Source organism: Condylura cristata, unplaced genomic scaffold (genome assembly GCF_000260355.1).
Source record: "Condylura cristata isolate star-nosed mole 26May11 unplaced genomic scaffold, ConCri1.0 scaffold00015, whole genome shotgun sequence".
NCBI classification, from domain to species: Eukaryota; Metazoa; Chordata; class Mammalia; order Eulipotyphla; family Talpidae; genus Condylura; species Condylura cristata.
Genome location: NW_004567116.1, coordinates 16946257 through 16960672, shown reverse-complemented (window position 1 = coordinate 16960672; position 14416 = coordinate 16946257). Strand labels below are relative to the sequence as shown.

At 36.5% G+C, this 14416-nt stretch overlaps 1 protein-coding gene across 1 annotated transcript in view; it reads left to right on the top strand.

The window, feature by feature from the left end:
- Positions 1 to 14416, top strand: part of CAPRIN1 (cell cycle associated protein 1) — a 33789-nt gene that overhangs the window by 730 nt on the left and 18643 nt on the right. Inside the window, exons 2-6 of the mRNA XM_004682935.2 lie at positions 95 to 310; positions 10055 to 10117; positions 10425 to 10511; positions 13688 to 13926; positions 14018 to 14100. Coding sequence (XP_004682992.1) covers positions 95 to 310; positions 10055 to 10117; positions 10425 to 10511; positions 13688 to 13926; positions 14018 to 14100 — 688 coding nt within the window. The remainder of the gene's footprint in view (positions 1 to 94; positions 311 to 10054; positions 10118 to 10424; positions 10512 to 13687; positions 13927 to 14017; positions 14101 to 14416) is intronic.

Genomic DNA, 14416 nt, shown 5'->3' with positions numbered 1-14416 from the left:
GCGCGTTTTGTCCCGCGTCTCGCCCCGTCCGCCGCCTGACTCGCCGCTCTTGTCCTTCCTCCCGCTTTTTCTTCTCTCCGCTCGCGGTCTAAAGATGCCCTCGGCCACCAGCCACAGCGGAAGCGGCAGCAAATCATCCGGACCGCCACCCCCGTCGGGTTCCTCCGGGAGTGAGGCGGCGGCGGGGGCCGGGGCAGCTGCTCCTGCTTCTCAGCACCCGGCAACCGGCACCGGCGCTGTCCAAACCGAGGCCATGAAGCAGATTCTCGGGGTGATCGACAAGAAACTTCGAAACCTGGAGAAGAAAAAGGTGCCAGGAGTTGACGGGGAAGTGGGGGGCTTGGGCGGAGGTCTGAGTCCTTGCAGCTGCCCCTCTCCCCATGGCTGCCGCTGCCCTCAACCCTACCCCCACGCCCGGTCTCCACAGCAAACGGGAGCTTAGTGCCCAGAAAATGGGCCCCTAGGGGAGGTGCTTGTCACCTGACCCGGACGCGGCGCCGTCCCCCAGGCCTCTGCTGCTCTTCTCCCGCTGGGGTCGGGCTTTTTGCCTTTGGGAGTGAGCTGTGAGGAAGGGAGGCGCTGCCTGTCGCCACATTTTGCTGGGTGCTGCCCTTTTCTCCGTTAGCAAAGCCCCGTTTCTTTGGCCAGCGCCCGCAGGAAGCAGTGATGAAGTCCGGATGCGGGGGGCTCAGGGCTCAACCGAATGCCTCGTGGAGTTGGAGCGGCCTGCGACCTGTGGCCCTGGGTTTTGTCTGCTCCGTTATCGCGTCCTGGAGTTCTCTTGCATGTCCCCTCTTCTCCCGCGGGAGAGAAGTGTATTTGGGATCTAAAACCAGAATTGCTTCTCCATCGCAGCCCTCTTTTGAGTAGGTCCTCAGTTCGCCACTCTCCGCCCCCAGCTGATGGGCTCCTCTACATTTCCTTCTTTGTTTCAATTGTCTAGGTGCCCCCCTGAGCCTCACATGTAGCTCGATCCCAAGAAGCTTTTCTGCAGCGGCTTATCGACCTTAAGGAACTCTAACGAGGAGTGAGAGGGAGACCGCCACGATTGCGATCGTTGTGGGGGGTGGGTCCTGGGTAGGCCGAGGGGATCGCTAGGTCTCAGTGCACATGGAGAGCGCGTCTAACATGGCGGCGGCTGCGGGGAGAGGGAAGCGCTTTACAGGAGCTGCATTGTGAGCACAAAGCGAAAGCAGAGGGGGAGGGCTGAGACCAGGCAGCCGCCCGGACTGGCCTCCCTCGGCCCCCTCCCCTCCAAAAATACCGAGCCACACCCACAATTTTTTAGATTCGGTGTTTAGCCGTTCTAGGTCACTCTGCTAGGTTTATCTTCAAGTCAGTCTTTATGTATTCAGCACAGGACACTGTACCGATTCATTTCATAGGGAGCGTGTGTATGTGTGTGTAGAAAGGGCTGGGCAGTGAATAATTAAACTTGCAATAAGGTTGGAGGTGGAAGGGGAGAAACAAAGTGCTACCAAAAATGGGGTAAATACACCTGTGAGAATTATGCAAACTTGCTTTTTACCTTAAAAATAACTGATATTTAGGCGTGTTTGACTAGTAAGATATATTTACTGTGGTATCCTGAATTTTGAGGAGGTCATTTAGAAGCCACCCACCTAGTAGTGTTTACTAAGATTCCGTTGAGATAGTAACCATTTGACTGAAATTTGGGTTGTGGGCAATAACTTTGAGAAAACTAACAATATTTTACTTATTTTGTGATTCTTACATCTTGAGGTAATTTTAAAAGATAAGCTTTAAAGATACTTTTCATCTTCGGTATTGAAAGTTAGGGATGTTACTAGAATTTCATGGATTTTGAAATTGAGAGAGATGTACTACTGGTAGATTTCTAGTCTGCACTAATCCTTAATTTTGATAAACAAACTTTTATTTTTAAATAATTGAAATCATATATTTAACAGTATCAAATAAACAAAAGTAATGGGAAAGTAGCTGCATCAAAATATGTGCTAGAACAAGCATGCCTCGGGCCAGTTTCCTCTCTACCAACTGATACAGGCTTTTGATGCCCTAAATAAAGTTGAGACTTCTTAAGGCCTCTTCCTGTAGGAAACAGTCCTATCAGTCTGACTGATTGGTTTGATTTTTAGAATTCCTAGGGAATCTATTTTCTTCTGGGAGTCAGAAGATGGTATTAATGGTGTAATATTTTAATCACAGATGTTGTAATGTGTATGTCAGTGATAGATAATTCTTCAAAGGCGATAACGTAAAATCAGGCACTAAGTAGCCAGCTTAGTTGTTAGGTGACTGATAGATTCTAGTGAAAAAATATATAGCTTGTGTACTCCCATGAGAACCTGCACCATGTCAAGTCATGATTGGAGTGTATAGGTTTATGTTACTAAACGCTACATACTTCATTTATAGAGCAGGACGTAGTTATTATTACATAAATTATAAACTAGGCTAGTAAGTGAAAAATTCCCTTGTAATGGTGGAGACAAAGTAAGATACATTCCTTGTTTTTGGAAGGTCAGATTATAAATTAGTATTTAAAAGGTCAAATTACAGTTAAGTGAGGCTTTTTGATAATTTAGATTGAGAGACCTTATTAAATAGTTGGCAGTACTTATGTGACTTAATTACTATTAAAACTTTAAGTTTTACTTTCTTGAGGATCTTGAGGCATTTAGATTTTCCCCTAATTTAAGCATGTCCGATTTCTAATATAAATTTATTTTTTCCTACAGATAATTTGCTGTATGAAAGGATTTAGCATTCAGTAGTGAGTGAGCATTTTTACTACACCTAAAATATGATTTTACTTTATCAATCAGTTCAAAACTGTTTTTAAAACCCTTAAGGAATAAAGTAGGATACTATTTATTACTGAATTTCTTTTTATTTTAGTGCACTTAGCAACTTAATGTTTGAGCTTTATTTCATATTGGAGCCTTTTGAAACAGTATATCTTTTTCCATGGATTCTAAAGTTAAGTATCCTGACAAAAGTTACTGCTTGATATGTAGTGTCACTTCTATTAGACATAGCAAATGAAGTAGTTTTATTATACTTTATTTAAAAAACAACTTAATTTTATCATAAATCTAGATTTTAGAGGAAAGCTAAGCATCTGTTCAGTGAGAATGCATGTTTAATGTTGATGAAATACGATCTTATTTATGTAATCCAACTAAATGGCCTGGTAGTTTCTGATATTTGGGCTTATAATGACTACACGTGTTTTTAACAAGTAGAAGAAATAAAGCTATAGTAAAAAAGAATGAAGTATAAAAGTCCATCTACTATACGTCTTAACTGATAAAAGTATAATGAATTGAATGATTATCTGGTTTTCATTATTAGTTTATTGGTTTAGAACTAGGCCTTGCACTATACAAAATATTTTGAAGCCACGGGTAACTTTTAACTGGAGAGCTCATTTGATATGATAAGATGTGATCATTTTTGGTGAGAATATAAGATGTTTTAAAAGATGACATTTAAAATTGTTAGTCTTTTTGTAAACATGGTTTTAGATGCAGGTGACTTGGTCAGGTAAAAGATGAGCTAGTATTATCTTGTAGAAGAGTTTGACAGCTTCGTACCCAAATATGTGACCAGAAGTTATAGTCAGAGTATTGTTTTTCATACTGTCCCCTGAAGTCTTGCTTTTTCTATCTTTGCAGTTAACATGCAAAAGGATGCTGCTACTGTTATGTTAGAGTCTAGCATTTCTCTCCAGAGCATTGCAGTGGTACTTCTGCTTAGAATTTTCTATTTAAATGTTGTGCCAGGATTTCTGTGTTAAGTATTTTCAATTGAAAGACATTCTTCACTATTTTGTAAGTGAATCTGGTTTTAGTACTAACATCTGAAGTTTCTTCCTGACAGTTAAAATCTCTGATGTGTAAGCCTCAGTATGCATGAACTATTCCTCTGCAATGCAGAGGGCAAGATTACTTTGTTTTGCATTCACCTTGTCACAGAAAAAAAAAATTCTAAATTTCATTTATTTCCCTCTGCCTGCTTGGGTAGTGTGTGTGTGTGTGTGTGTGTGTGCGTGCGTGCGTGTGCGTGTGTGTGTGTGTGTGTGTAGGTGTAGGAAAAGAGATGGAGGGAGGAAGACTGAGTATTCCCAGTATTTAAAATTTGAATTTCAAATGATAAAACTGAATTTCTTTATGCTGATCCAGGTACCTTTTTCTGGGGTAAGAGTGGAGAATTCTAAGTTTCAAGAATGGAATATTTTAACCTGGATACATTATTTTACTTTAGGATATTTCTATGTGGTAATAATTTGTATCAGGATACATTTTGTGTGATTTAAGAGATTAAGCATACAGTCTGCTGTAAGTTTGTGTAATTTCTTAATTTACATTTAGGGCTAGATGATTCGTATTGTTTCATCTTTCAAAAAATAACTTGCACAAGGATCAGCTTTGACCCGGGCCTTAATTTATTCCCATTCTGTTAAAGAAATTTAAGATTTTTCATGATCTGAAAGCCATCTTAGAATTTAGTCCTGTTTACAGAAGGGAAAATTGAGATGCTTATTTACAGTGACCCATGTTGGAAAGGGTGAATTGCAAGGTGGCCTGTAATGTTATATATGGGTAATTATAATTTATATAAATGCACTGCAATGTGAATGTTGTAATATTTAAACTGATCTTGTCTTTTACTTCAAATCCTTAATTTTAGTGTTCCTCTTTTTAAATGCTCAGTGCAAAAGAAAAGAGCTTTTCATTTTTTTTTATGTTAGATCTTTATTAATGTCTTATTAAATTCGTGTTTGTAGGCTGTCCAGGGAATGGGGACCTGAGAATAGCAGTAAAGGTAAAGTCTCATTGTACCCAGTGTCATTAGGATCTCTATATTGTTGTAATGAAATGAATGAACTTAGAAAGTTTTAGCTGAAGTCTCTGCTTGGATAACTCCCAGATACACATTTATCAGCTTAGTATAGCAGAAAATAATTGGGGCAAGCATTACAGTAGAGAAGTGGGAGGTGTGTCAACCTTTTCATCTTAACGGTACTCTTAAGCTTTTGGATAAATTTTAGTAACAGTTTCTTTTTCTAATTGGTGTATGTTGGTGGGTATGTATATAGTAGAGAAGAATGAGGAGCAGCAGAGGAGAAATAGAAGCAAAACTGCAAATGTAAATTGCCTAGTTTTGTTCATTTTTTGTTTCTCTTGCTTGCTGTATCAATGCTTTTGTTGGATAGAATGTAAATGTAAAAACAGATAAACTTTTATTGGGTAGAGTTCTCAGAACTCATTACCTAAGAAAAGGGGAAGGCATCCTTGATCATGCTCAACTAAAGTAGCTTGTTTAACTTCCTGTGCTGCCTACTGTCTCTACACTTCTTTGACATTTTTCTGTCCCCTTATATTTTTATATCTTATGTGTTTTTCTAAGCTGGTAGTAAGGCTGTTAATAACATCACACCATGCCTTGCACATATATACACACTAAACACATGTTTGCTAGTTTGACTCAACTATTTCATAGAAAAATCTGAAGCTACAACAACAAAAACCTGATAAAATTAACCATGAGAGGGAAAATGCTTTTTACACAGAGCAGTTTATTTTTGAGTCATTGACACCTCATTATGTTGGTAGAAGACTCTTTAAAGTCTAAGTGTAGTGAGCAAGATTTGTGAACAGTCTTCAGAGGAGTGTGTAGATGATACTTAGATTTTGAACTATTGTAAATCATTAGAAATTTCATTACATTTTCCTTAAATACTATTATGTAAACCCTACAAACTCAAGTACACTTTAACCTTAGGAAAATACCCAGACTTGGGTCTCCATTTTAAATGAACCACAGTTCACATCTTTTTACAGTGAAGTTCACAAAGGATGTATAAATTATTCCATTATACCAATTTCATCCTAATCTGGAAAGCTATTAATAATTCAGCAGACACCTGTTGAAGAGTATCAGTGAGCATTTGTTTTTCAAATGGACAAGCTTTAGATTCTAAGACTAATTCAAAGTAGGTGATGCTGGACCTCTTTTAACATTTTTACTTTTCTACTAGCTTCAGGAATTTCTGTTAATTCACATAAATGCATAGGTAAAACCATAAACAAGGAATCCAGGGCTTTTATAAGACTGTCTTTTATTTCTTGCAAGCCCCACTCCCCTCATCTCACTCCAACAGTTGTAAGATTAAGCTGCAGGTTACTTACCTACTTGAAAAGTTATCTTACAGTGTGATACCTTGGATGACATCTAATTTAGCTTCCTTCTGGGTTAGTGTTCAGAAGTTCTGCTTTATTTTTAGGTGTTCATTCAGCTTTTACATTAATTGGTCTACTAAGACCTGGTAGAATACTCATTTCTTTTCTCTTTTTTTGACAACTCTTCTTAATGTTTGTTACCACTTAACGTCACCACTGTTATAACCTTTTTCCTAGCATTTCAAGGTAGCTGTTATAGATTATGCTATACTACTTTTAAAAATCAAGAAACCACTTGTTTCTTACTACCTTTTTGTCTTTGAATTTGACTAGCAATTCTCATTTAAATTGGTGATGGGTGAATAGGAGTCAGAGTCAATTGCCTACTACTATGTGGGCAAAGCCAGAACTGCTGTTTTTAGGTGAAGAAATGTAGAGACTGGGAACTTGGAAAAAAGAAATACTTAATTAAAAAAGACCACTGAAGATAATAGGGAGTTGAGAGGAAAAGATAACCTTGGTCTTTGTTTTGTTTTGTTTTTTTTAATTTGTCTTTCTACAGGTTCTTTAAATATAGTAGAAGTCATTTATTTGGCTTGGAGATGTAAAATAAAGTATAAGTGGGTTATTACTACTATTGTTATCTTAGGCTTTATTACTGTTATTTTATTTTTTATTTTTAAGGGTCCTTTAACCTTTGTAAATTTGATGGACCAAATTGATGTCAATCATATAGTATTAACTATTGTAGGTAACAACAGGAGATAAAGTAGGACTGGGCTGTACTTGTTGGGGTGATTATTTCACAGTACCATCTGACTGTGGTCATTTAACAGTTCTGCAAATTATGGTGTTCATTGTTATGTTGAATCGTAAAGTTTAAAATTGCTAACAATACAAGTTTTAGTAAAAGTTTCAAGAATGGATTGTAGTGACCTTTCACTATTCAAACCTTGCATGATTGTTGTTTAAATAGGTTAAATATATAAGCTGGTGTAGAAGACTAATAAATTCTGAGTTGTTTAAAAGTCAGTGTTTAAGCATCCTTTTTCCAAATTGAGGCAGCCAAATAATGGTTTCTCAGGCCACATTTGTATCATTTGATTTAGAATAATTTCTTATTTTGTATATTCTGCTGGGCTTAGTATTTCAAAGGAATTATACTGTCTTTGACCTCAGTGACTGTTTCTCAAACCTGAGCACACATCAGAATCACCTAGAGGGCTTGGTAGAAAAGATTGATAGTTCCTACCTTCAGAATTTCTGATTGAGTAGTCTGGGTGTAGTGTCGGGAAATCTGTGTTCCTATAAAGTTAACTATCTTTTAATGTCTTAAAAGTTAAAAAATAAATGACCAAAAAAGGAGGTCAAGCTAAATTCCTTAAAGATGTTCATATGCAAATAATATGAAAGGTTTTTTAAAAAACTTGATGCTAATGTTTATGATTTAGGGATCATACTTTGAGAACCATTGAGCTAAACTAGAGATGAGTGAGATTTGATATTTTCTTAAATGAGGAATGTTTCTTAGCGACTGACAACAAATTCAGCATCTTGTTTTGCTGAAACTTGGGTAAGGACAGGGAATAGGTATAGTGTAGAAAGTTATAGAGGAGCCAGTGTAATGCTGTGATGAAATCACTGTTTTACAAAGACTTATCGTAAATTCATTTGATTATGTTTTTTGATTGAATTTCTGTAATTGCATTAATTCAGCTTAACAGGCATAGGGAACTTCCCTCTGTTTTTAATACCGTTTCAGCTGTTGACATGTGACAGATTGTTCGAAAACTTATGTTGTTTTATTATGCCCACCTATTTTGCCTGTTAGGATTAGGACAGGGCACACAGTGGTGATACCTACTTCATTGGGAAGATTAAGGCTTATTTACCCACATAACTGGTGTCTGGGTTAGAAATGACTCTCAAAACTGAGTTGTTAACTGAAATTCTGATAAACCTTGGTTTCCTTACAGCATGGCAACCTCAGTTCATTGCACTCTTAAATGATGGTTCAGGGCTCTAAACAAAGGTATCAACAACCAAGGCAGAGATGTATTACATTTGTGACTCCACAATAGAAGTCATACAATATAACTTCCACTGCATTATACTGGTTGAAGCTCACATACAATGGAGGGCACTTGGACTAGTTCTTTTGAATGCCAAGGTTAACATATATGTGTGGGACTGCAGCTAACAGAGCTATTATTTAAAATGTAATCTACCATAGATTTAAGAGTAAGATGAACACTAATGTGCCATTGTAGAAAATTGGAGCTTTCGTACCATTGGATAATTTGTTTGCTACTTAAGGTAAAAGTTCTAAATATTCTGAAATCTATCAGTCATTTTTATCATGAATACTATGCTCACTGCAGATTATATACTGCAGCATATACTGTTTGTATATAGTGATATACAGACAAAGCAAATAATTCCACCTATACTTCTACTCAGTTACCATTTTAACATTAAAAATAATTTCATATTTCTATATGAAATATATTTACATGTGAAAAAAAACCACACAAATGGTTCTTAAGAATTTATTTTGGCCTATTTTGATTGGCCATTTATATTTTAGACATTAAAGACACTGATAAAGCTAAGCTAGATATATAAAACTGGTTTAGGAGGGGATAATATGGAACATTCACTATACATTAATTTGTAATTCAGTAAGTTTGCCTGAACATTATGTAATATAAAAAGGAAAGCAGTTTTTCTTCTTTCTAGTAACTAGTTCATAACTTTAACTCTATTAACATTAAATCCCAGATGTTTCTAGAAAATCTGTGATTTGGTGTATTTCTGAGTAATTCTAACTAATGCCATTATATTCTTAGTCATTAAAAACATTCAGTTTTTTACTTCTTAAAAAAGGTTTATCCCTTTAAAAGAGTGGCTAAACTGCCTTTGGTGATTTTTTTTCAGAGGTTTTTGAAGCAGTTGAGCACATATTTTGCACCTGGGGTTATGCCCTGTCAGTGTAAAAGCTTGACTTTTTAGCCAGTAGTTTGAGTTTTCCATTTGCCCTGGAGGCTTATTGACTAAAATAGTTCATGTAAAAGTAAAATTGGATACTTGCCTTTGCCTTTAATGTTTTGATTTACTTGGTTTTATTTACCCCCAGTATAATAATGGAACTGTAGTAGGGTTTTAAATCTGGGTGAAGTGGTTACGTGAATTGACTGATTTTTCTGGCTCAGAGAAAATGGATCACTTGATCTAAAACAACTTAAAAGTATTATTTTAAAACTTGTTTCTGTGCCTGTGAATGTTTTTTAATGCTTTTCTCACGCACCCATTAGTTTAGATTTTTGCTTATTTCCTATTCTTGGATTCCTTAAATCAATTAACTTTGTGACTGTTGCAACATCTGAATATCTTTTCTTATCTAATGTTGTAGCTTGAGAAACCTCCAAAGTTTTCATCTTAGCAAAAAAGTTGGTTCATTTTCTACCCTTACGTGCACACATTTAATTTTATTTGTGAGACCATAATAGCAAAGCTGTTGACTAATATACTACCTGTAGGTAATATGAAACGGGGCTCCTAATCCTAACCATATTGTCACCTTGACCCAGTGGACTGGAAGAGTATACCTCAGCCCTCTAATGTGTATCTTTTGAGAAACGTAAAGAATACACACTATTGTGTCATAGTTTTAATACAATATTTGGTATTTTATTCAACAGACACATAAATTCACTTTTAGCTTACTATTAAATGAAGTTATTTTAAGTAACTAGAGTATCTGCAAATGTTTTCAGTGCAAGATTTGAAACAGACTTAAGAGGATTTCTTGGGTTTTGTTACTTTAGGTTGGGTAAGCTGATAATTTAAACATGGACTATAACTATTTTTTTCTTCTAATATAGGGTAAACTTGATGATTACCAGGAACGAATGAACAAAGGGGAAAGACTTAATCAAGATCAACTGGTAAAGATGTTGCATTCTATTAAAGACTTTTAGGCTCACTTTTTTTCAAATTTTAAATTTATTAAAATAAAAAGTATTTGCATTAGCTTTAAGTCTTGGTCTACAAGATTTTATTTTAGACTCAATGTGTAAGACATAATCACACTTTCACAATGATAGAAAAATGGCCTAATGAATTCCATTACACTATAGTGATGGTACACGGGTGAACTGGTGGTGGGAATTCCTAGGCTCACAATTTTTAATATGAAAATTAGTTTTGTGGATTTTTTTGGTTAACAGTAGAGGTTTCTCTCTATACTTTTAGGATGCCGTGTCGAAGTACCAGGAAGTCACAAATAACTTGGAGTTTGCTAAAGAATTACAGAGGAGTTTCATGGCCTTAAGTCAAGATGTAAGTAAAAGATAGCATAAGTTTATAAAATATAAAGAAGGTATTTTTTAAAAAAATAATTTTATGCCTTTAATTTGCTTATAATTTTTTTTTTTTGCCTTTTAAAAAAATAGTGTATTTTTCTTGAGGTACTTTATTTTACAACTCTGTGATTTAGGGGTATAGGTTCATACCTCTTTAGTTGTATGTTGCCACGCCATTCCCTCTGCCATAGTCCAGTGGGGCTCTCCATCATTTACTCCTCAAATTCCCTCCCCTTCTGCTAGCCTCAGTTCGTCTGTCAGATTTCTAGGGTTTATTTTGTTTTAGTTATGTTTTACTCCTTTATATTTCATATGAGAGTATATCACCCTCTATTTGTTGTTATTTTTTTGACTTATTTCTGTTTAGCCTAATCCATCTTTTCATTGTAGTCAAGCAGTATTCCCTTGCGTATATATACCACATCTTCATCTACTCATTTTTGTTTCCATACTTTTGACTATTGTAAATAGTACTGCAGTGAACATAGAAGTGCATATATCCCTTTGAATTAGTGATTTGTATTTTTTGTCTAGATACCTAGTAGAGTTGCTGGATCATATTGCAGGTCTATTTTTAATACTTTGAGACATTTCTATACTTTTTTCCATTGGGGATGGGTCGTTTACATTCTCAACACACTGTTGTTCCAAAGGTTTCTCTTTCTATAAATCTTTTGCTAATTGGGGTACAAGGCAGAGGTGTGGGGGCAGTGAGTCTCAGTAGAGACAGAGTGGGGAGCAAAACAGGCAGACCTACTGAAATACACTGCTGAGGGGAGCATGGGCGGGTCATGTTGGTCAACTCCTTGGCCCAGGGATTGAACTCAGTGGTGCAGTGGCTGTGGGGTAGCTTCAGAGTGCTGCACTTAACCTGTTAGGCCACTAAGGAGGGCACTTAATAAGAGATCTTAAGGGATGCTGCAGACTGATAATTTCCTCTTGATTCCACAAAGTAATAATTTTTCATACATCTTTTGATAATGGCAAAAGTCTTTGGGACCAGGCCAAATTAAATATAAGCAAAGTCAAATTCTTGATAGTTGAGAACAGAAAATTAATAATCTACTGTATTAATTGTAGCTTATTTGGAGAAAGGTCAACAACACTTGACATATCAAGTCTCAATTTGGTGAGATAAATAAACAACACAGTTTATTATGGGATGAAAAACTGTGCACAGATGAAAAGTTTGGATTCTAGAACCAGATTGCATGGTTGAATATGATTTTTCCACTTTTACCTTAATACTATATGAATTTGGTTGAGTCCATTAACTTCTTTATTCCTTCTCAGTCAGATTTCCAGAAAACAACCAGAAGATAGAGAAGGATGAGAGAGGGAGGAAAGGCTTTCTATCAGTTTCACTTTCTAATCTGTAAAGTGGCACTAATAATAGTATCTACCTCATCATAGAATTTTATTTAGAACAGTACTTGACAAATAACTAACATATATGTACTTAACATTATAGTTACTTAACAAAATATGACTAAGGTGGAAAATGCTGATGATATCCCTCAAAACAGACATAAAGGAAACTTAATTTAGGGTTCAAGTAGAGATTTGTTCCACTTAGCTTGTTAGATTAGAGCCTCGGGCTTAATGAACATTACATTCTTCTACTTGTGATTTATTAATTATTATGAGAAATATGGGTCATAGAAGTAGGATTGCGGGCCTCCCTGGTGGAGCACTGGGTTGATACAGCACAGCACTTCAAAGCTAGCCAGCCACAGCTGTTTCAGCTTGACTTCGATCCCCAGCCAGGGAGGTGACCCACACATGGCACAGCAGACCTCTCCCGTTTCGCTCCCTGCTCCCCTCATTGTATTTCAGTTGATCTGCCTGTTCTGCTCCCCACTCTGTCTCTGATGAATCCTTTCACTGCCCCTGCACTTTTGGCCTGTATCTCAGTTCTATATGCATAAATAAATCTTTTTTAAAAAAAAGTAGGATTGCTATAAAAATTTGATACTGAATGGTATCAAAAAATTTGATACTGAAGCTACTGTCTCATTGTATAAATTAAAATATATCCTTTCTTGCTTCAGTTTCAATACTGGTGTTTTCTGGGAGCTTTACATTGGGCCTTTAATTATGAGGTGAGAGAAAAAGAAAACACTTGTGACTGACTGATCTTTCTTCTGTCCTACCCCTGCAAGTGTATCTTGATTTTCATGTATATTCTTTCAGTAGTCCTAAGGAAGAAAAAGAATTAGCAGAAAAAAAATAATAGAAAAAATATATTCCTACACTTACCTTGTCTGTCTTTTCTGCCTCCTTTTTCTCTGCTAGCATCCCTTCTTTGTAAAAAGTTTTTGGCTGCTATTATCAATATCTTGGGAAGCCTTATTATAGTAACATTGGATTGTTTGGGCTGAGGAGGCACTGGTGGGCTTTGGCATCTCCTTTTTAATTAGTAGTAGATAATTAACATTGGAACTGTAGTCCATTTTTCCATGTAGTAGATAGATTTGGATAATATTTTCTTGTTGCTTGATTTTTTTTCTGATCAGGGTTTTAATAAAAATTTTTGACTTATTACTAAAGAATTTAATGACCCCCCCCCATGTTCTCATATTCCTTACTTCTCTATTAGGAATTTTTAAAAAAAGATTTATTTACTTATGCACTTATGCATACAAGAACTGAGGTACAGGCTGGTGAGGGGTTGGTGAGAGGATTCTCCAGAGACAGAGTGGGGAGCAGAACAGACAGATCACCTGAAGTACACTGCTGAGGGAAGCAGCAGGCGAGACAGGAGAGAGAGGTCTGCCATGCCATGTGGGTCACCTCCCTGGCCGGGGATTGAACTTGTGCTGAAGTGGCTGCTGCTGGCTTTGTAGTGCTGTGCTTTAACCTGTTGTGCCTCCAAGGAGGGCCTTATTTAGAATATTTTCAAATAAATCCCAAATGTATGCTTTCATCAGTAAGATTTCAGTAGTGTAATATCTCCTAGGGAAGGATGTGGTTTGAATTTGTAAAAACTGCTTAAAGGACATTATGTTTTAAACTTTGTAATTTGGGACTCATTCTTTTGTTTATTAGAGTCACATCTAACTCAACTAAGCAAAATACGCATTAATAACACTAGACCTGAAATTGATAAATTTTGTAAAGTTTCTCTGTGCTGTGTTTATGTTCTCAATGCAGATTCAGAAAACAATAAAGAAGACAGCACGTCGAGAACAGCTTATGAGAGAGGAAGCTGAACAGAAACGTTTAAAAACCGTACTTGAATTGCAGTATGTATTGGACAAATTGGGAGATGATGAAGTGCGAACTGACTTGAAACAAGGTTTAAATGGAGTGCCAATATTGTCTGAAGAGGAATTGTCACTGTTAGACGAATTCTACAAATTAGCAGACCCTGAACGAGACATGAGTTTGAGGTATATAGTTGCTTTTAATAATAGAAACTTCTAAATGTAGTTGACAACTGAAAGATGATTACATTAGCTTCTTTCATTTTATTTTTACAAGGTTGAATGAGCAGTATGAACATGCCTCCATTCACCTGTGGGACTTGCTCGAAGGGAAGGAAAAGTCTGTATGTGGAACGACCTGTGAGTATCACTGATAACTTGATTTTGTAACTACGCTTTAAAGTTGTAGTTTTCCAAATTAAAAGTAGTGTTGATTAAAGGAATTTCAAGCCTGTATATATAATAGTCATCCACTTGTTTATTTCCTTTGTGTGTATGTATTTTGACATTTGTGTCTCTAAGTTAAAATAGTGGCTACAACCAAAATGTGTAAAGATGAGAGTCCTGACAATATGCTTTTTTTTTTTTTAAATTTATTTATTTATTCATATGGAACTGGGGTACAAGCCAGAGATGTGGAGGGTGAGAAGATTCACCAGAGACAGAGTGGGGAGCA